The sequence below is a fragment of the Artemia franciscana genome, chromosome 2 (genome assembly GCF_032884065.1).
Source record: "Artemia franciscana chromosome 2, ASM3288406v1, whole genome shotgun sequence".
NCBI classification, from domain to species: Eukaryota; Metazoa; Arthropoda; class Branchiopoda; order Anostraca; family Artemiidae; genus Artemia; species Artemia franciscana.
In genome coordinates, this window is record NC_088864.1 from 42,418,247 (window position 1) to 42,439,956 (window position 21,710).

The following is a 21,710-nucleotide window of genomic DNA, read 5'->3' on the forward strand; positions in this document are numbered from 1 at the left end:
TCAACCACTTGATGACCGACAACCCACAGTTTTGTCACGTTTGGCTATGCAGGATTTGGAAATAAGTTCTTAATTAACAATCAATGGTAGGTTTTAAGAAGCCTACAGAAATGTTAAGATACTGTATAGACGCAACTTAAGAGGTATTCTGCGCCGCTTCCAGAGATTTTTATGTAATGCTATTGAAATATTTCGAAGGAAGTTCCTGACCTTTGATTTTAGGGCCATTTTTAAATCCTTGTTTGCATTGCAATGTGTTCGTTTCAGTTTGAGAACAAAACTTACCAACACGTCTTTCAATGAGGGTGGCTGCCTTCTGCCACCACATTTTTGACGAGGTACAGTTTAGTAGTAAGGAAATTTGAAACTGAAGCCAAACTTACATTTAAAAAAACAACGACTGAAAAGCGTCACAATCCATATAAAAACATAGCTTTTGGTCACTTCATCTGGTTGTTTATATGAAGTATATATTTAAGGGATACGATATTTGGTGGATTAAGATGACTCTGAGGGGATTTCTAGAAACTTTTAAGGAAAACCCTACAGTTTGTCAATTTAATGCTTTTTATTTTTCTCGAAATGTTTTCTTTTTCTTGAAAGATGGCCTCCGCTGCACCAGATTTATTATTAGTGTCATATGTAGCAATTAAAACAACGCAAGACAGGTAGATAGTTTTCTCGTATCTACGGTAGTTGGGTATGCCAGTTGGGTATGGGAAGGAAAGATTAGTTGGATTTATGGCGCAAGCAGAATTTGGAATTATTTTTTTTTTGTCTTCAGAGAGCTAAGAATTAAATAAAGGCCCTTATGGAAAGCTTCTGTCCTCCTTAAGCGTTTTTACGTTTTGAATCGGGGAAACCCTGCTTTAGATCTCATTTTAACCTTCATTAAAGCGAAATTATGCTTCTTTTTTTTTATCTTTTAAGGTTGTTCATTTCATGTCTTGGTTGAAAGCAGAACCTCAGAGTCTAGTTTGGCTTCCAGTATTGCACAGAATATCTGCCTCTGAGATGGCTAAACATCAAGCTAAGTGCAATATCTGTAAAATGTCACCTATCGTAGGGCTCAGGTAATTGGCGTTATTTCTTTTTTAGGACCAAAACTTTTCTTTTAGACCTTATTATCAGTACTACTGTTTCCTTTCTTTTTTATATAACTTCTGAAGCATTGCTTAGTTTTACATGACAAATAACATGCTTTCCCAAGAAATCGAAATAAGGTGTGTGTAAATAATGAGGATTAAAAAAATAAGTTTTTTAAATTGCCTTGAAAGAGACTTCAGCGCTTTCATTTTAATAATATATCTGATCTGTCTAATAGTATGATCAATTTTTCTTTAAACGACCTTGTCAAAACTTTTATAAAATGCTTTATATTGTTCCCATGCCTTTCTTCTCGCCTCTTTCCCTGCTTCTCTTACTTTCTTCACTTATTATTCTTTTTTGCACATAAATGAAACCTTCATATTGTTCGTCTTATTTTGATTGTGGCGAAAATATTACTAAATATGAAGCCCCCTAAAGGAGTTATCTATCGAGTATACCAACTATTTATTTCTTTTTACCTGTAATACCATAGGTGGCCACAACTAAAAATCTGTGTTGATAAAGGTACAACATAATGTGGAACTAAAGAAAGAATGTATGTCTTCTGCGGTGCCTTTTTTTTTCGGGAAAAAAGCAAATCGAGAGGAAAAGCTACCAGATCTAAGAAATTTAATTAGTCTAATTTTCCCCGGAAATTTATATTTATGCTAGAATACATGGTTAAAAAATTTTACTACTTTCGAGGAAATGCACAAAAATAACCCTTAAACTAGTTGCGAGATTAAGCCCCTATGTGGAAGCTATATTTGAAACCGCTGAGGTATACACTAGGATAATTTATAAAGAAGATAACTTTAATAAATCTATACTCTCTTCTTTTGTGCACGAAAAACATTTCAGCTTTTGCTTCATCTTTTCTTAGAGCATGTAAAAAAGTGGTTAAATAAATAATTTCCGAGACCGCACTGGCTAAACATTTTGATAAGGAAACCGAATGAGGTGATTTATAGCCAGTGAAAAAAAAAAGAAGGGAAATGCAGATATTTCAGCCGAGATCTCCGCTCGGCCGTCCTCATTGCAAACAGAAAAATAGACAAACCAAAAACAAAAGTCAAGAATCACCTTCTCACTCGAATGGTGACGTTTTACCTTTCTTTGACTCGTTGTAAGTCACCTCGTCTCCTTGGTCACTCGGTTACTCGTATTAGCAATCATTGCAGAAGATTGCTGTTCTTATAGAAGGAATTGTGCAAAATAAAGATTAGGCTAATATGCAGGGAGTCTCGGGAACCAAACCATTTGATATCCCGAGATTTGTCTACTGTTTTTGCTATAATGATTTTGATTTGACCATTTTGGTATGGTCATGCCCACTGGTCTAGTGAGCGCAGACATAACTATAAAGCGTGATTAATAGAAACTGAATCACGTATAATCTTGTGCGGTCAGAAACCAGACCGCATAATCATGTCATCATATTTGCACTACAAAAACATTGTAGATTCTTAATCTACTAAGACGTTTAAGTTCATCATTTTTAAACTCAGATTATCTTGGTAAGCAAAAAGAAACAAAAATATAAAACCTTAACTCTAAAATTTCACTATAAATTGGTGAAAAAAAACGCCTCTAATACGGCTTGCATCTCGAAAGTCTAAGCACTGCTGTTAATGTCCTGAATGATTGGAAAACATAATGGCTCCTGTTAAAAAAAAAAAAAATTGTTTATGAATGGCATGTATTCTTTGTCGAAAGTTACACTTTTAACACGTCTAACTTTAAGTCTAACACTATGTTTTAGATTCTCATCCAACATGATAAACATATTTGATGAGATGACGCTACTGTCAAAATATTAAATATATCACGGTTAGCGTATACTAAGCGCATAGATTTATCGTAATATGTCTTTTTTACTAGGAAGTTTTTTTGTCCAATTAACGTTCTTGTTTTTTGTTGTTGTTTTTTTTTTATAACGAGACCAATATTTTTACTTTGGCTGAAGCAACAATTACATTTTTTAATTGAATGAATATAAATTTTTGCTATTTAAACTGTTACCTGGATAGAAATCTTGGTAAAATACTGCTGTTGTTTTTTAATCCTTGATCGAAATTTTAAAAACTATTCATTTCTTTTCGTTTAGATATCGTTGTCTGAAATGTTTCAACTTTGATTTGTGTCAAAGCTGTTTTTTCTCTGGAAAAATTGCCAAACATCATAAGCTAAGCCACCCTATGCACGAATACTGTTCACACGTAAGTTTGTTTCTTTTTTTTCTTCGTTTTTGTCGACTTTTCTCCCTCTAATGCTGTAGTGATTATTAGTCTATAATATTATTCTTAGTCTATATTATTTTAGTGTATCTTAAAACGTATTTCTTATATCTTGGATGTGTAACATGATAACAAAGCACTTATTTAAGAAAATAAGTTGCTTCAACTTCTAATTCATTTCCCCTCCTCTCTGCCCCAGCAATAAAAGTGTATCCGAAATGCAAAAGTAAACATGCCTGAATGATTCCGCGTAAGATATGAAAACAAATAAAGTAGATATGAAAAATGAATGAGGATTCTGCCTCTTCGTAACCCTTGATTGGCTTCTAAAAATATGCCTTCTGAGCTTGGTAGGCACTGAAGGAGTCACTTAGTTTTGCTGTTAATGTAAAAGCTATATTTTTTGGAAATGGTTTAACATGGCGAACAATCATTCAAATCTTAATTGGAGAGGATAGATCGCTTCATCGACATTTTCATAATCTGAAGTTTTTTTTATTGAGATAGGTATTTGACGCTTAGCTAGGCTGAAATACTGTACTTAAGCTTTTATTAGGCTAAAGGTGCTAATATGGACAATACTTTTTGATAAAGTTTTAAGATGAGGACATTATATCTCTTGCCCCTTTCAGCACCATCTATAAATTAAAGTGACTTCGTTGTTTTTGGTAAAATTACAGTGATCATTGAGCACGGATATATGGGCTACGGATTAAGGTAAAAATTTAAAAAAAAAGGTTTTTATGGGCATTAATGTGATATATAGAAAATTCTGCCCACTAGTACTAATTATGGCTCTGTTTGTCTTCATTTTTGTCTTCATTTCTCTGAACCGCGATCAAGACTTCATTGAATTGAAATTGAAACTCGTAAGTGTATATTAGTGGTTTGACATGTTTTGACATGTTTACATCGATTTGTAGCTTTTAGTATTATTTATGGTATATTTAAGTGATTTTTAGTCTACACTAAGCGACTTCAAAATTGAATTTCTCAGTTATATTTTCGTGGTTCGAGATGTTTCGGCATTCTCACCTCATTTTATAGTTTTTTTAGTATTATTTATAGTGTATTTGAACAGATCTTTTACGAACACTAAATCTGTTTGCTTATGCTTTTTGACCCATTTCCCTAGCTTAAAATATATACCGAGAGAGAAAGCGTTGTGTGTCTGTTGAAAATGAAAAGGGAGGATGCATGAAGTCTGAAGCTTAAATATAGTAATATGTTGAGAATTTGAACCTTGAATCCGATCATTATGTCCTAATACAGTAGATCCTAGTATATTTCAAAAAGGAAAAATTATTATGAAAGAAAGGGGAAATGATTTATTTAAATATTGCTTGGGAGGGTTCTAATGTGAACTAACTTTCCGTGACTCATTTGAATTGATAATTTTTTACAACCTAATATAGCTTTCGAAAATGTCTCCCTCGCTTCCTATCCTAGTAAAAATAGCGTATAAAATGTGGGCAATGATCACGGAACTTTCTACTTTTAAAGCTTCTCCACTCCACCCAGTTTCCTTTTTTCATGAATTCGAAGAAAATAAACTTTGTTTCAATTTATGACTTGTGTTTCAAATTGGCCATTTCTGATCGTTCAGAAACGGTAAGTTCTATTTTTAAAAATTAATAATGAAATCAAATAAAATAGGCTATAGAATATGTGCCTACATAGTTGGGAAGAGCCTTTAAAAATCTTATATTTTTCAGTCCTCTACATTTAAAAAAAATGGAAAGAAAAAAATAAAAATGGGTGAAACTGCTTTTTTTTTACCAAATTTGAATAAAGCGTTGTCACATCCGCTAAAATATTGTATTTGAGTGTTTATCATTATAAATAGCAGTTCTCTGATTTAATTACCAGTTTGATGGCGTTTTAATGCCAACCAAAAAACTTTAAATTTGATTAGTTTCTGGCTGATGGATGAATAATCTTATGAGGCACACCAGAGATAATAGACTACAAATAAATCTGGATTTAAATTTAGTGCAGCAAATCCTACCTACTCCGTATGTTTTCATGCAAAATTATACGCCCTTCGATTTTGATCATATATTCTTGCAATTTTGTGAAACTAAACGTAAATGAATAATGTAAACGAATTTTCAAATTGAAAGAAGATTGTACATTAGTTAATTATGGGAGACACACTCAGCTGTTATTACGAATCTTCCTTGAATAAATTTGTACTGTTGATGTTAAAACTATAAAAAGAATTCCAGTGATTTTAGTTGAAAAACAATAAAGAAAGAAAATAGGAAAACTTGAGGGGCTTATTCTTGCTCAAAACACGGAGAAAAGGCTACAGGGATTAGATTTTCGTACCTTTTCTCTTTTTATTACAGTTTTTCGATTATAGAAATGTGAAGAGAGAGAAATAAATCACTGTAGTCTTTTTTTGCAGCCCTGAGAGATTAAATTTGTATCTCTTTACGTGTTTCTATTTTTCTTTCATTACTGAAGGTTTTCCTAAATTACCAATAACTGGCTTCCTTTTTTACTGCTTTTTTACCTTGCAATGTAATGGCAAAATACGTCAGTGACGAAGGTACTTTTGTGATTATCTTAGTTTATATGACAATTCCGCATGTCTTTGGTGGTCGAGAATGAAAATACTTAAGGACAGAAATTAGATTTCTGAAGAAGAAAAATCAACTGAACATTTAAGGAGAAGCAAAATAAACAGAAAAGCTATGTGTCTGTATAGGATTAATTTTTTTTTTTTTTGCTATGGAACAATCCCACTACAGTTGAAAACGAAATGAAACGGAATTTAGTGAAAACGAAAGAATGCTCTCATTTAACTTATATAATTCAATTTAGATTATGATTTTTTCCTCAAGAAAGAAATATCTGTGCTACCTTTAAGTAGCAGCCCATATCTGTGCAACCTAAATTAAAATTTGATGCGCTTGTTTTTCAAGATAGGGGGGGGGGAGCAAAAACTCCTGTCAATGGTTTGGGCCATGGTAATTACGATGGTTTACCCTTTTCTTTTTTCTTTTTTTTATCCACTCCCATTTAAAGTGACTTCAAACTCTATTTTAAATTTTCCCGACAATTTGTTTTCGTAATTACTCTTAAAGGTAAATGTAAAGTTTTTGTAATTACTTTGCAATAACCTAGAAAAGAGTTACCATTCCTGAATCAAAAGGAAAAATGGTAAGTCTTTTTTATTGGAGAATTTCTTTAAAAAGGTGTTTTTGATTTTCAGTTAATGGGCCATGATTGGCTGTTTCATTTTTGTAGCTACTGCAGTAATCGTGAAATTAAATACTAATACCCGGATATGTGTCTAGGAGTATACTATCAGCCAGGTTCTTTTTCTTTTTTGCTTTTTTTGGCTGATCATGGTAATTTTGATTGAAAAGTTTGATGGGTATGCAATGTAACTGAGAAAATTGGAATATGCAGGGGATTAGATCAATTTAGGCACCTTCTGCAGTCCCACGTGTTCAATGGTCTATGGATATCGAATTACCCATGTATTTTAGAGGTAAAAGACATGCAATCACATGTTAACCTCTGCCCAATAAGAAAAATCTGAGAAAACATAAAATTCTAAGATAAAACAAAACGATAAGGTCAATATTAGCTTTAAAAAAAAGTAGTAGATTTCTTGGACCTGTGTTGGACACAGTCTGTCCTTGGCACCCAAAAATGAAAGTGTAAACACAAGTTGTTAAAATAAGACCATAAACCCGCCAAATAAAACAAAAGAAGACTAAAAACTATTAAAATACACACTTATTTAACTTAACAATTATAGTAATCAGCTACCGATTGAAACTCTGCCCTCATTTTTCCTGTTAACTAATTATTGACTTTTCTTGATTTCATACTTCTTTTTTTTTATTTTTCTCGTGAGATCTTATGCCTAGTTTTTATGACTGTTTAGTTTTAGCTCTTCTTGTTATTCTTTACATTATTTTTCCCGCGATGAAGGCGACATTAGTGCCTGCAGGGGGGGGGCATGTCCCCCTGAAAATTTGGGAGTATAAAATAATTATAAGGAAACCAGAGGAAAGAGAGTAGAATAGGGAAAAACCATGACAAAAATGTGTGTTGCTCTATCGTTGGCTGCCTGCCAATAAATTTGACCGTTAGTAAAAAAAGATATAAATTAATATTTGCTTAAATATAAGTTATTGATTTTCTTAATCTTGGTTTTAATGTTTTACTTTGAACAAACTACTTTGATAATGTGTTTCTTTGTACAAACACTTGGACCAAAGAAATTAAATATTTTGGTGTTTGATAACCAAGTTCAAAACTGTCGATATCCAACGCTTCGGCATTGCTCAACAGAACTGAATGCTGGGATTTTATATCTTAGTTTTTGTAAGTAGGTTATTGTTTTGTGTATTTTTTTGTAAATACTTACTTTTTTCATTTTATATACTTTTACTTTAATTGACATACTTTTTCAATTGCCTTTAGAAAAATGTTAGTCTCTAAGCCTCATGAAATAAAGAAAAAAGAACAGGTTTTTTCAACTGAAAATAAGAAGCAACGTTAAAACTTAAAACCAACAGAAATTATTACGTATATGAGGGGGGCTGTCCCCTCCTCAACACCTCGCTCTTCAGGCCACAGTGTTTCGGCACTTTAAAAAATTACTTATTGTTTTAATTAAACGACCCTTGGGTTTCAAAACTTTAACTTTAGCATAAAGATCGTGGTGTTGATGAAGGGGAGACTCCCCTCATATATGTAACAATTTCAGTTCGTTTTCAGTTTTAATGTTCCTCCTAACTTTCAGTTGAATAAACTTGTTTTTTTTTATTTAATTTCTGATCGTTTTTTTTAATAACGCCAGGATATCTGGCTCCGTATCCACGAAAAAATCCCACTCCCCACAGAAATATTCTCTGGACAATTCAATCCTGGCAAAAATTTGCCCCGGAAAATTACCTTTTACATTTCCACGTGTAAAATTGAATCGGTAAAGAGAAAACCAAGACATATAAAGAAATTTTGTAAAGGAATTCTGGCAAATTCACCCAGTATAAAATTTCCCCTGAAAAGTTCACTCCCTGGACACTTCCCTCTCCATGGAAAATTCTCCCCGTGCAAAATCCTTCCAGCAGAAAATTCACCCTCCCCTCCCCACCCGAAAATGTATGAATATTTTCTAATAATAAATACTATATGTAAACAATGGGCAAGTTTTATAACTTAAAAACCTTTCTTCAGGGGCTGTAGGGGGGTCATTTTATCTCCAAAGACATAGTTATTGGGTTTTTCAACTATGCTGAACAAAATAGCTATCTCAAAATTTTAATCGGACGATTTTTGGAAAAAGCGTGGCATGGGAGGGGGCCTAGTTGCCCTCCATTTTTTTGGTCATTTAATAAGAGCACTAGAAGCTTCCATTATCGTTATAATGAGCCCTCTTCCGACATTCTAGGCCAACTGTGTCAATACAAAAAGAAGACAAAAAAAAACACACACACATTCGTGATCTTTCTTGTGATAAAAAAGAACAAAAATCCACATTTTTATAGATATGAACTTGAAACCTCTAGTGTAAGGTTCTTTAATACGCTAAACCTAATGGTCTGATTTTCATTAAGATTCTATGACTTCTAGAGGGTTTTTCCCCCTTTTTTTTGAAAATCAGACAAATTTTCTCAGGCTTGTAACTTTTGATGGTTAAGACTAAGCTTGATGAAACTTATATTTTTGAAATCAGCATAAAAATCTAATTCTTTTAATATATATATTGTTATCAAAATCTCTTTTTTGGAGTTTTGGATACTATTGAGTCGGGTCGCTCCTTACATAGAGTTCGTTACCATGAACAGTTTGATACTTAATTTAAGGTGTTTACTATACCCATTAAAATCTAAACAGAGATCATTGAGATATTGATCGTTTTTTTGCATTACCAAAAGTATTGTATTCATAAAACTTTACAATTTCTTGGAATGTAATTAAACAATTAGGAAAAAAATAGTTTCAACCAAAATAATGAGCAAATTTAAAATAAATTGAAATTACTCTGTATATAAGGGGAATGTCCCCTTCTCAACACCTTGTTCATTAAACAAAAGTTTTTAAGTGTTTTGAAAAAAAAAATTTCCAATTGCAAATTTACTTTAAAAATTTGGACAAAAGTCAAACTTCACACTAAAGAGTAAGGAGCTAAGAAGGAAACAGCCTCCGTTATATAAAGAATAATTTGTTCGAATAGATTTCAAATCTGCTCCTTGCTTTCAGTTGAAAAGCTCCTTGTTTTATTGAATTTCTGATTTTTTTTCTAGATCATGCTTAGGCCTAACCAAGATATAATTTGAGGTACCAGTCCCTTAAATTCCTGGTTAATTGCTTTTAAAATGTGTAAATCGACAATCTTAAGTTGATTAGTGCTGTCTTGGGTTAAAATTTGCAAATTTTGATGAAAATTTGAATATACTGAAAAAATTGGCGATGTGTGGCAATTTTGGTAAAATGCCCTTGTTAATATTACTACTAAAGAATTTTGGTTGGATGAAAAGGAGGATAATAATACTGTGCTGTTGCATGGATGTATGGAATGGATCCAACAGTATACATGGATGTATGCTGTTTGTATTGATGGAAATTCTGTGAGACTTTTGAGCTTCTAAATAATTGAAGCCATCACAATTTCTACAATAGTGTTTTCTTATCGATAAATACATCACATACATTTGTTTAAATACAGTGAAGTACTTCATATAAATAGAAAAAGAAAAATATTACCAATTTAAATTGCTGAAAAGTAAATTCCTAGCAGCATTTGCCACCCCAAAGAAATGTTCTGGCGGGGTTGATGATGGCTTGCCGTGCTTTTTCCATCTCTGTGCTGAAAGATATGGGAATGTAACATTTTAGCTGTATGGAGAAACATTTTCATTAATGCCTACTCCCCCCTAACTCTTTTAACATTTATCTGAAGCCACATGCAGAGTAAGCAGTTTATACATTAAAATGTACTTTTCTATGAATCTATCCTACCCCCCACCTAAACAATGACTCAACCCATCCCCTCATCGTAGCTGATACGCAATTACAGATCACCAAACGTAGCCTAATTTCATTACAAATTAAGCGTGCCCTTGCCCAAGAATTTCCCCTGGTCCAACTTGTATGGTAACTTAAAAAAGAGCTTTAAATTTACGTTTGAATGTCCTCCCTCTCCAGTATCTTCGACCTCCAGTTTGATACAATCACCGCCGGGAAAAAAATAAAACAAATAAACATACATCGACCTTGTTTTGAAAAAAAAAAATAATGCGAAATACCACATTTTGAAGATTCGAGCTTGAAACCTCTGCGGTAAGGTTCTCTGATATGATGAATCTAATGAAAGGATTTTCAATAAGATCGCTTGCTTTTGGGAGGGGGTGTTTCCTCTTTTTCCAAAAATAAGGCAAATTTTCCCAGATTTTTGGTTCTGGGTGGGTAATAATAAACTGAAAGAATTTTATGTATTTAGAATCAGCATAAAGAGTCGATACTGCCGGTATAGAAATTTTCATGAGAATTGCATTTTAATTTTCGTGAATATTAGCCCAAGTCACTTTTTACTTCCAGTTTTTTATCACAAACTATTTGATAAGATTCTCTTGTTACGAAATTTTTTTTGAACCTGTTCATTTTATTTAGTTGAATAGGACAATAAAAAGAAAGAGGGTCAACTTGACAGCTGGATACTTAAGTTTAAATATTCTTTTCTTTCGCTATTCTATTTTTTTTTAAATGTGTGAATAGTTTACTCCTTCTGTAAACTATTGTAGTACATCATGTACAAGTCTACATCTGTTATAATCTACAAACGCAATAAATCTTTCTGTAATTTTGGTTTGAGTTTGGTTTTCTTTAGATAAATTGATCCCTTTGCCAGGAATCCTTGTTGTTTAAAATTTACTGTATTTTGTTTCATTTTGCGTGCAATTTAATTGCTCTTTTTATTTGAGAGTTTTTCCTAAAAGTATTAAAAAATAAACTTATTCCTACGAAAAAATATCCTGAAATTTGTCCCCTGTCACCCCACCAGCACTTCTATTTTGGCGTCTCCCCCCCCCGCCTGAAAATTTACTGGTGGCGCCCTTGGGAGGCGAACAACGAAAATAGGCCCAAAATCTGTCGCTCTTTAACTATTATTGATTCCATTTCCTTGTTTCTTAATTTCAGAATCTTGGATTTTCTTATTCGCCATGATTACCTAATTCCATCCTAGAAATTATATAATACTATCAAATCATTTACATGCTTAAGATTTTACCATCGTTGTATATAGGCAGTTTCCTACAGTAATTCACGTATCAATGAAGTTATCTGTTCCTCAACAATGTAACCTCTGATTAACTCTATTTGTTGATGCTTCAAATTACTCATTCAGGCTTAGAAGCTTCTGGATGTATTTAATTACTGTAAGCTCGTTTACAAATTTTCTACTAAAATGGATCTCGGACCTCTGGGATTATTGTATATCTGGAATTCTTTGCATTCCAAAGAATCGTCAATTAGCTTGTCGTCAAATTGCTTACTTATGACAGTTTTTATTTGTAGTCTACATCTGGCGAAGATATCAAGGACTTCACGAAGGCTTTGAAAAACAAATTCAAGTCAAAAAAATATTTTCAAAAGCACCAGAAGCTCGGGTATCTACCAGTTCAGCTAGAAAATGATTCCGCCAACCAAAGTACAGCTGGGGATAGTACAACTTCAGGGCAAATCACACCGTCAATGGTAAGCTAGTGTATTTTTCTTCTCGGTCTAGTATAGCAGTGGACTATTTCTTTCTTACAACTGTAACAATGAATGGTCAAAATTGACCCGTCTTTGCCTGGAATTTAGAACTGTAAATTTTAAAGTAATTAAAGGGTGTTAGGTTATCCAACAGTGGCTTCAATTCTCGAAGATCTGACGGGAGGGCAAATTTTTTAGTTGTCATGAGAATACCCCCCGTCCAAAACAAGAATTAGGTAACTCTCAAAATCTAGGGACAAAGTAAAGAATTTAAGGAGGGAAATGTCACACACACACACCCCTAATTGATGCGACTGTTTGCTATTGCAGAGCCACTCTTTTAATTTTATTTTCAACTACATAACGATAATCAGGGTCTTCTCCCTCGGTTGAGTTGATTGAATCAGCTAAAACGTATTAAAGGATTTACCAATTGGGCTGGATATGAAAGTATGGGAGTCATGTATTTACAAAAGATATCGATGTAGATTTCAGTTAGTTTAACCTTTTGCTGTATTTTTCGGAGAGCTGTTCTTTTATTTGATTAGAAACTAGCCTTTCCTTCTAAAGCAAGAAGGGTTTACTGTATTGTAGGCATCTTTGGTTTACAGTGGCAATATCCAGTAATTCTTGTAAACTGACTGAATTTAACTGAACGACTATTCTATTATGAATCCCTTATTTGTTGATGAATAATTGGACCCCTAGCGTTTGAAAGTGGAAAACGAAAGATTTGAAAGAACAATGGACTTGTTTGGAAAAACTAAAGATTCACTAAAATGAGTTATGCTTTGTTTATGGGAAAGGTAATAGCTAAACTTTCAGGGCCTCAAATTTAGCTTAAAATTTTACACTTGCTAACCAGAGGGAGGCTTAATAAGACACACTGCCATAAGTTGAGCAGTGAGGCTTAGTTTCAAAGGGACGGTTCCCTCGGAGGAACGTCTCCACTTGTTCAATGAAATTTTTGGCTGAAAAGGAAAATATGATAGGTACAAAAAATCTAGCCCTTTCTTTTTTGTCCTATCATTTCTTCTAACAACTTTGTACAAGAACAGAAAAAAAATCTCTCTAATTTGCCAAAGTTGCAACTGTTAGAAGCATAGCTTCGCTAATTTTGCAGTTTTGCACCAACTTCGCACAAATACAGAAAAAAAACTCTTCCTACAGGTGAAAATAAAACTGAACGTCTTTCGTAAAGGAATTTCGTCCCTCATCCGTCCCTCTTTTTGATTTTACAAAGTGCGAATTTTCAGAAACCGGGTCAGCAATAGTTTTAGTAGAACAAATGAAACACATATTTTGTCGACTAGATCTAAATAATAATGCTGGAATTATCAGCTTTTCTTATTAGCTTTTGAATTGAACGAATTGAACAAGTCTCTAATTACTACGACACAGCATAGGTTTATAAAAACATAAACTTAAGTTCACTAAGATCTATAACGCCGTTTGGATCATTCGCAGAATTACACATTTTTTTTGTCAATAGATGAAAACATGTCCTTCTCATAAATTCAAGAATTGTGGCATTAATTTTACCGGTAATTCAGAACGACCAGGTTTATTTAGCTCTGTCCGGGTATACGATAAAACTAATTTTGGGTGATTAAGTGGTTCCGAAAGTTTTAAATACAATATTCTCAACTAATACTGCAATCTTGGATGATTTTTCATTTGGAAGACTAGGCCGAGGTTCGGTAAAGTGCGGGTCTTGAGCCACAGTTAGCTGTTTGGCTCTTCATGTGTGGCTCTGAATTATCTATAAGATTTCAAAATGTCAAATCAAAAACAATTGTGTATATCATTAACGGAAAAGTTAAAAATGAAGCTAGCAAAAACCTTGCTTATTCTATGATCAAAATGAATAATAAACACACAAGAAATAGGGTCAATTTCGATAGTTTAAACAATCTATCCGGAAGATTCAACCCAAAATTGTGCACAATTAGCCAGAGAGAAATTAAGATATGGTAGCTTAGCTTAACAATATGCATATACATTTCTTAAGATGGTACTTCACTTTCTACGTTGCAATTTTAAGAGGAGCAGGTAATGCCAGGAGAATTTTTCTGGGTGGGAGGGTTTTTATACTCCTAATATTTGCATTGTGAAGGCAAATATAAAAACTTTGATAGCATCCGTTTCTCAATGTATTCCTAAAAGGTATTTTCCCAGGAAATTTTTATCGGGGGTGTGGGGAGTCAAGGAGGAATTTTATGTACAGTAAAAGAAGTCGTATTATGCACAAAACCTGGAAGGGTGTCTATTATTAGTATTAACAATATACAAACCTGACATACCCAAACTTTCCAAGGAGATGCGGGAACGTTCTTCGCAGTAAATGTTTGTCATATTCTTCAATAATATGTAAAAAAAAATTATTCAGAACAAAATCGAGGTTTATTCAGTAGTCCTGTAACTTTGTGAAGGTATACATAGGCAAATAGACTGACTTGGTTCTCACGTTTCTTTTTATCATTTTACTGTTGATTTTCGACTCTGTTGCAAATAAGTTTGCCGAACACTGGACTAGTTGAATCGGCCACAAATGTGCTCTAGACGTATTTTAGGGTGATGTCCGCTATTCCATAACTCACAAAATATGACTAAAGGCTAATTGTGTTTGGTCTTATTTTATTGTTATTCTCTTCCTCTTAGTTCAATGAAATTTGTGAAGGCCAGCTTTAACAATTCTGACAGGTTAGACTAGTGCCATTCAGCTTTTTATCCTTTGCAGACCGGTTACTTTTGCCAGTCTGTCACTTTGTCTTTGGAGCCAATTTGGCTGCTTTTTAGCTAAAACTGATATTAATCATTGTGGAAAAACATTGCTTTTTTCACTTTTGGGCTGTCCATTTTATTCTTTTATTGTATACTAACCAGCTAAAATTGTCTGTCGTTACTGGGGAATCCTTATAATATTATCACATTTCTAATTTGTCAGTGCTTTGTGTTGCCACCCTACTACCAAATATCCTTCAGCAAACTCTCCATCAACTGCTTTTGACTTTTCCAGTCATTATTCACCATTGGCCACCGTTAAAGCAGAATTTTTGCCCTAATATACCAAATTGACATTGGAGAAATCACACAATGACTTATTTTAAGTTTATCTTTCTTTCATTAAAGAACCTTGAGATAGCTGTGGATAATAATATCACCTGCCAATTCATGTATAATGTAAGTAACTGGAAATGAATCTTTCAGTTGGTACCTTTCTTTCAACAGCATCCCCTCCCTCTTTTTCCGCTGGTACCTTCCCCACCCCCTTCATGACGTTCTCCTCCTAGAGAATTTTACACGTGCTATAATCGCATTAAATGAAGTTTTATAAATTACCACCCTCTCCCCACCTTCTTTTTGATTTTTTCTTGCCAGGAATAGTCACACATATCAAGTTTCAGCCTAATCGATTTATTAATTTAGGATATTATTGCGAAAAAACTAACAAACCAACAAAATAACCGTTTTATTAATATTACAAATAAAGTTATAAATGGCTATGAGTTAAACTGCACACCACCTTAGAAAAGTTATGCATTGGTTAACGTTTTTTATTTTCTTTTTGGAATGGCGTTTCGGGCAGCTCTTGATGGGTGTTTCCACTTCCTGTGTAAATCTATTATTTGCAACTCTATTGCTGAGGAACGGGCAAGAAAAGACTTGCTTTTGCTCAATAGACTATGTTTTTTTCCAGAATAGAGGATTGCCGTACACTTTTATTCTAACAAATCATTCTTAGCGTTCCCAAATTAGGCCACAAATGAGCGCTTTTCCCGCTAGGGCTCAGATATTTTTATTTATATTTTTTTGTTTTCAGTCGAACCTTGATACACCCCAATCAACAGGAGTTGGGGAAGATGTCCATGCTCGTCTAGAGCTCTATGCAAGTAGGCTGGCTGAAGCTGAGTCACACGTTGATGGTGGGACTCCTAGTCGCACTTCTTTGACCCGTGACCTTTCTCCAGATTCGTAAGTTGATTTTCAGGGTTGACATATTTCTGGTTATTATTATATTACACCTAAGAACAGAAATAAGACAAATCAAAATGAAAAATGTAACAAGCAAGGAACTCAAGGCAGACGAACAAATCCTGATTTAAAATGTACATTTGTATTTCCACCTAATTACCTTTTTTCACGAGGGTGGGTGGGGTGGGGGGTCACGACAAGCACTCTCTAGTAATAGCTTACCTGGTCTTATAGAAGTTGAACTGATGAGCTGCCAAATGAAGTCAGTGATGTAATGCGAAAGAAAATAATCTCATTTTAATCGCAATTACAGGAAAATTTTTGTTTCTTCCTGGTATACGGTTGTCTAGTACTGTTGAGTCAAAAGCTTTTCGAGATGAAGTTTTAGTTTCTATGGTTGAATTGATTATTCCAAGTTTTTTCTTTGATTGCGAATAATCGTAAAGTAATATAATTAGTAAAACAAAATGGTACCGAGAACTCTATTAGTCAGTTTAATTGTTGGTGAACCACTAAAAATGCTTCTAACCATAGGGAATTTTACTGTTTATTAAATACATATTAGTTTTCAGATTGAATGTCGTCCTTTTACATGCAAACTATTAATCAGGTTTTTCTATTTTTCTTTTATTGGCTCCGTAAAAGTAATGTTCAGCTATAGTTCATCAAGTCATCTTTTTTTAGAGAAGACGAGCATGCATTAATAGCTCAGTATTGTCGATCTTTGACTGCCAATAGTCGAAACGAACGATCCAGTGAACGATTAGACACAAATATTGGACCAAAATCGCCAGCTCAACTAATTGCTGCAATTGACCAAAGCCATAAGGAAGAACTCGAGTCTATGATACGGTGAGAATGAACAAACGTTCTAGCAAGATAAAATAGAGCAGTGCCATGTAGAAAAAAAAATATAGATTGCGAGAGAGTCAGTTGACACAACTAAATCTCAATTTAATTTTTATATTAATGTTTTATGAAAGTTTTGTTTCTTCTTTTCCTTCGTATAATTCCATTTTTTTGAGGTCAAAGCAGCACAACTCTAGCTGTTTAGTTACAAGGGGAATGAAGTTCCTCATGTTGCTTCCAATAAGGGTACGGACTGGTGAATTAAAGGGAACGTGCTGGGAACCTTATCGCAGGGAACCCGATATAGTTCGCTGCGCTACCCGAAAATGAATACGAAGAGACCAGAGTATAAATTCTGATGTTTTACAACTTATGATTAGAATATCATGATCAGCTAGGTAGTAGGCTTTTTTGGAGGTCAACACCTTTTTAGAGGCTGAATGTCGAGGGAGGGGGGTAGAATATATTTTTCAAAATCTAGAGGGGACAATTGCGTTCTTTCCTTTCAGTTTCTTCAATGAAAATACCAAAAACGGTATTCTTTAAATATCCGAGGGGGCCTCCCCAATTGACGCAACTGTCCTCAGATTCCTTAAAATATTATTTATCAAGTTTGCAAAATAAGGAGTATTAGAGGTACGTCTCAGCTTAAAAAAATTACTTATCTAAATGCTAGAGTCTATTGTAAATTTCAAGCAGTCGTGCAGAAAGCTTTCTTAAAGTCTTGATCTTTACGAAAAACAAGAGCTAAGAGTTCCTTGTGACGAGGCTGGAGAAGAGCCAAGCGCTCATATGGCATGAGCCCTAGCAAAATTCTAAGAATCAATAGATTGATTTAAAAGGAAAATCAGAGGCTTAATGCTGGTTGGGATTTAAAATAAGAGCTCTGAGTCACGAGGTCCTTCTAAATATAAAAATTCATTAATATCCTATCACACACTCGTTAGTTAAAAATACCTCATTTTTTCTAATATTTCATCTCCCTTCAGCCCCCTAGATGGTTGAATCAGGGAAACAACTTTATCAAGTCGGTTTGTGCTGCTGCCCGACACGCCTACCAATTTTCATGGACCTAGCACGTCCAGAAGCACCAAACTCGCCAAAACACTGAACCCCACCCTTAACTCCCCCAAAGAGAGCGGATCCAGTCCGGTTACGTCAATCACGTATCTATGACATTTTCTTATACTACCCGCCAACCTTCATCCCGATCTCTTCACTCTAAGCGTTTCCCAAGATTTCCGGTTTCCCCCTCCAACTCCCCCCAATGTCAACAGATGTGGTTGGGATTTTAAAGAAGAGCTCTGAGACATGAGTTCCATCTAAAATTTAAATTTCATTAAGATCCTTTTTTCTTAAGTCAAAAATACCTCTATTTTTCTAATTTTTCCAAATTAACACCCCCCATCCCCCCCAAAGAGAACGGATCCGTTCCGATTATGTCAATCACGTATCTATAACTTGTGCTTATTCTTCCCATCAAGTTTCATCCTGATCTCTCCACTCTAAGCGTTTTCCAATATTTCCAGTTTCCAAGATTTCTGTTTCTCCCCCTCCAACCCCCTGTGTCCCCAGATTCTATTCGAATTGAAAATAGAGTATCTGAGACATAAGATCTTTCTATATGTCAAGTTTCATTAAGATCCGATCACCGATTCTAAGATAAAGATACCTCAATTTTCATGCTTTCCGAGATTTCCGGTTTCCCCCTGCAACTCCTTCCAGTGTCACCGGATCTGGTCGGGATTTAAAATAGAGCTCTGAAGTATAAGGTCTTTCTAAATATCAAATTTCATTAAGATCTGATCACCCGTTCGTAAGTTGCAAATATCTCATTTTTTCTAATTTTTCAAAATTTCCCCCCAGTGTCACCGGGTCAGGTCGGGATTTAAAATAAGAGCTATAAGACACGATATCCTTCCAGACATCAAATTTCATTAAGATTTGATCACCCGTTCGTGAGTAAAAAATACCTCGTTTTTTCTGGTTTTTCCGAATTAACCGTCCCCCGGCTCCCCCCAGGTGATCGAATCGAGGAAGTGATAATTTCTAATTACATCTGGTCTGGTTCCTGATACTTCTGGCAAATTTCATCGTCCTAGCTTATCTGGAAGTGCCTACACTAGCAAAACCGGGACCAACAGACTGACCGACACAACTTGCAGTCGCGTTATGTTACTTGGTAGATACCAACTGCCATAAAAACCCGTAAGTGTAACGGAACGTGAATTGGAAAAACAGAGAACAATAGGCTTTAGACCTGTTCAAATGTCTAAAATCAAGAGAAGGTCAATAACGGCATTTCCCATTTTATCCATTTTATAGCCTATAGGGTAAACGGCAGGGTAACCAGTATTTTCTCTTTATTGATGAATCTTATGCTTGTAATTTATACCTGGCTGCTCTATTATGCTCCACTATGTTATATCCCATTATTTTATGAGGGTTGTCTTTTTAGCTCAATTTTTTAGAAAATCATGTAAATCTTCTTGCATTTTTGGTATAATTTTGAATGTCTAAAAAATTGAAAATAAGTCATAAGATTAGCATAAAATTATTAAGTATATCAAGTCTAATTGACTTGCCGGATGATGATTGTACAGAAATATGAAATCGGGATAATTTCACCCACCAATTGTTACACCGTGTGCCGTATAAAGATCACGCATTCGTGTATATATGTTTTTATTGTTTTTTATCCAGGGGTGATTGTTTCGACCCATTGGTCCTAGAATGTCACGAGAGGGTTCATTCGAGCGGAAATTAAGACTTTTAGTGCCCTATTTAAGTTATCAAAAAATTGGAGTGCAACTAGGCCCCCTCCCACGCTCATTTTTTTCCCAAAGTCACCGTATAAAAATTTTGAGACAACTTAGCCATTTTGTTCAACATAGTCGAAAAATCTAATAACTATGTCTTTGAGGACGATTTAATCCCCCACAGTCCCCGGGGGAAGGGCTGCAAGTTATGACCTTTGCCTATTGTTTACATACTGTATTGGCTATTGAAAAGCATAAAGACATTTTCAGGGGGATTTTTTGGGGTGAGGGGGGTCGGGGGGAGAGGGTTACGTTGTAAGATCTTTCCATGGAGGAATTTTTAATGTGGGGAAGAGAATTTCTATGAAGGGGGAATCAAAATAAAGTAGTTGTGGGCATCAAGCCATGGCTAATTGTACAAAAAGCCAAGAGAGATAATCCGATTGAGTGAGAGGCAAATCTGGCATATTTGGCAATACTGGATTTTCCAGCATTATTTAAAAAGCAATCAGAAATTAAATTAAAAAAAAAAAACAAATTTCTTCAACTGAAAGTAAGGAGCAACATTAAAACTTGAAACGAACAGAAATTATTACGTATGTGATGGGATTCGCCTCCTCGTTAATATCTCGCTCTTTACGCCAAAGTATTTTTAGTAATTTCATAAGAGCTATTTAGTCTAATTAAACTTAAAGCTTTAGGATTCAGGGGAAATTCTTAAATAATTGCTACAAAATTCGAACTTTAGCGTAAAGATCGAGGTATTGACTAGAGGGCGAACCCCTTCATATTACGTATATGAGGGAGTTTCTTCCCCTGGTCAGTATCTCGCTCTTACGCTAAAGTTCGAATTTTTTTAAATAGTGGCCGATATATACAATAATTTGTTTTACTTTTCGGCCAATCTTAGTATTTCCTATTATCTTAAGCAGCTTCTTAACTATGATTTTTATGTGATAATAAACCAAAAATATTGTATGTTTTCAGCTTGTGGTTGTTATTAAATATAAAAAAAGGAAGTTTTTTTTTCCAATTGAAAGTAAGGAACAATATTGAAAGTTAAAACGAACAGAAATTATGCGTATATTTGCCCCCTTCTCAGTACCTCACTCTTTACACTAATGTTAGACTTTTTGTTCCAATTATTTAAGAAATGATTCCTGACACACAATGACTGTTTAATTAGATTAATAAGCTTTTTACAAGTTCACAAACATTTTAGCGTAAAGAGCGAGGTACTGAGGAGGGGCAATTCCCTCATATACGTAATAACAACCTAAAGAAAAATCTGAGAAAATTGTGGTTCAAACAATTCGTGGTCACGAACTGTAAGTAAAGAGCGACCCGGCTCAATAGTAACGGCAACTCTAAAAAAACGATTTAAAAAAAGGATTTTGATACCAATAGGTATATTAAAAGAATCGGCTTTTTATGTTGATTTCAAATATATAAATTTCATTAAGTCTAGTCTTACCCATCAAAGGTTATGAGCCTGAGAAAATTTTCTTGATTTTCGAAAAAAGGGGGAAACAACTCCCAAAAAGTCAAGTGATCTTAATGAAAATCACATCGTCAGATTCAGTGTAATCAGAAAACCCTACTGTATAGGTTTCAAGCTCCAATCTGCAAAAATGTGGAATTTTGTATTTGCCAGAAGAAAGATCAGCATGTTTACTTGTTGTTGTTTTTTTTTTTTGCGAGGGATGATCTTATCAACCTAGTGGTCCTAGAATATCGGAAGCCCCAAAGCCCCAGGGGAAAGGTCTTTAAGTAATAAAATTCGCCCACTGTTTACGCATAGTATTTGTTATTGGGATGCATGCATACATTATCGGATGGGGGGGAACAAATTTTCTGATGGGTTTTTTACATGGGGGAATTTTTCATTGAGAGGGAAGTTTTCAGGGAGTGAGCTTGTCAGGAGAAATTGCCACTTTGGTATACGGAATACTTTCTGACCTAATTTAAATTTTCTGATAATTCCTGATATGATTTAAATTTTAATGTCGCTCCTTATTTTCAGTAGCAAAAACTTGTTTTTTAATTTAATTTTAAAAGGAGCGTGGGAATTCCAACC

General features: G+C 34.4%; 1 protein-coding gene across 4 annotated transcripts in view; it reads left to right on the forward strand.

Moving 5' to 3' along the window:
- LOC136041926 (utrophin-like) overlaps positions 1–21,710 on the forward strand; it is a 427,919-nt gene that overhangs the window by 399,936 nt on the left and 6,273 nt on the right. For all 4 annotated transcript variants that reach the window (XM_065726724.1, XM_065726734.1, XM_065726743.1 and 1 more), the window contains 5 exons: positions 931–1,073; positions 3,197–3,308; positions 11,871–12,050; positions 15,874–16,025; positions 16,710–16,877. In XM_065726724.1, the coding sequence (XP_065582796.1) occupies positions 931–1,073; positions 3,197–3,308; positions 11,871–12,050; positions 15,874–16,025; positions 16,710–16,877 (755 nt within the window). The remainder of the gene's footprint in view (positions 1–930; positions 1,074–3,196; positions 3,309–11,870; positions 12,051–15,873; positions 16,026–16,709; positions 16,878–21,710) is intronic.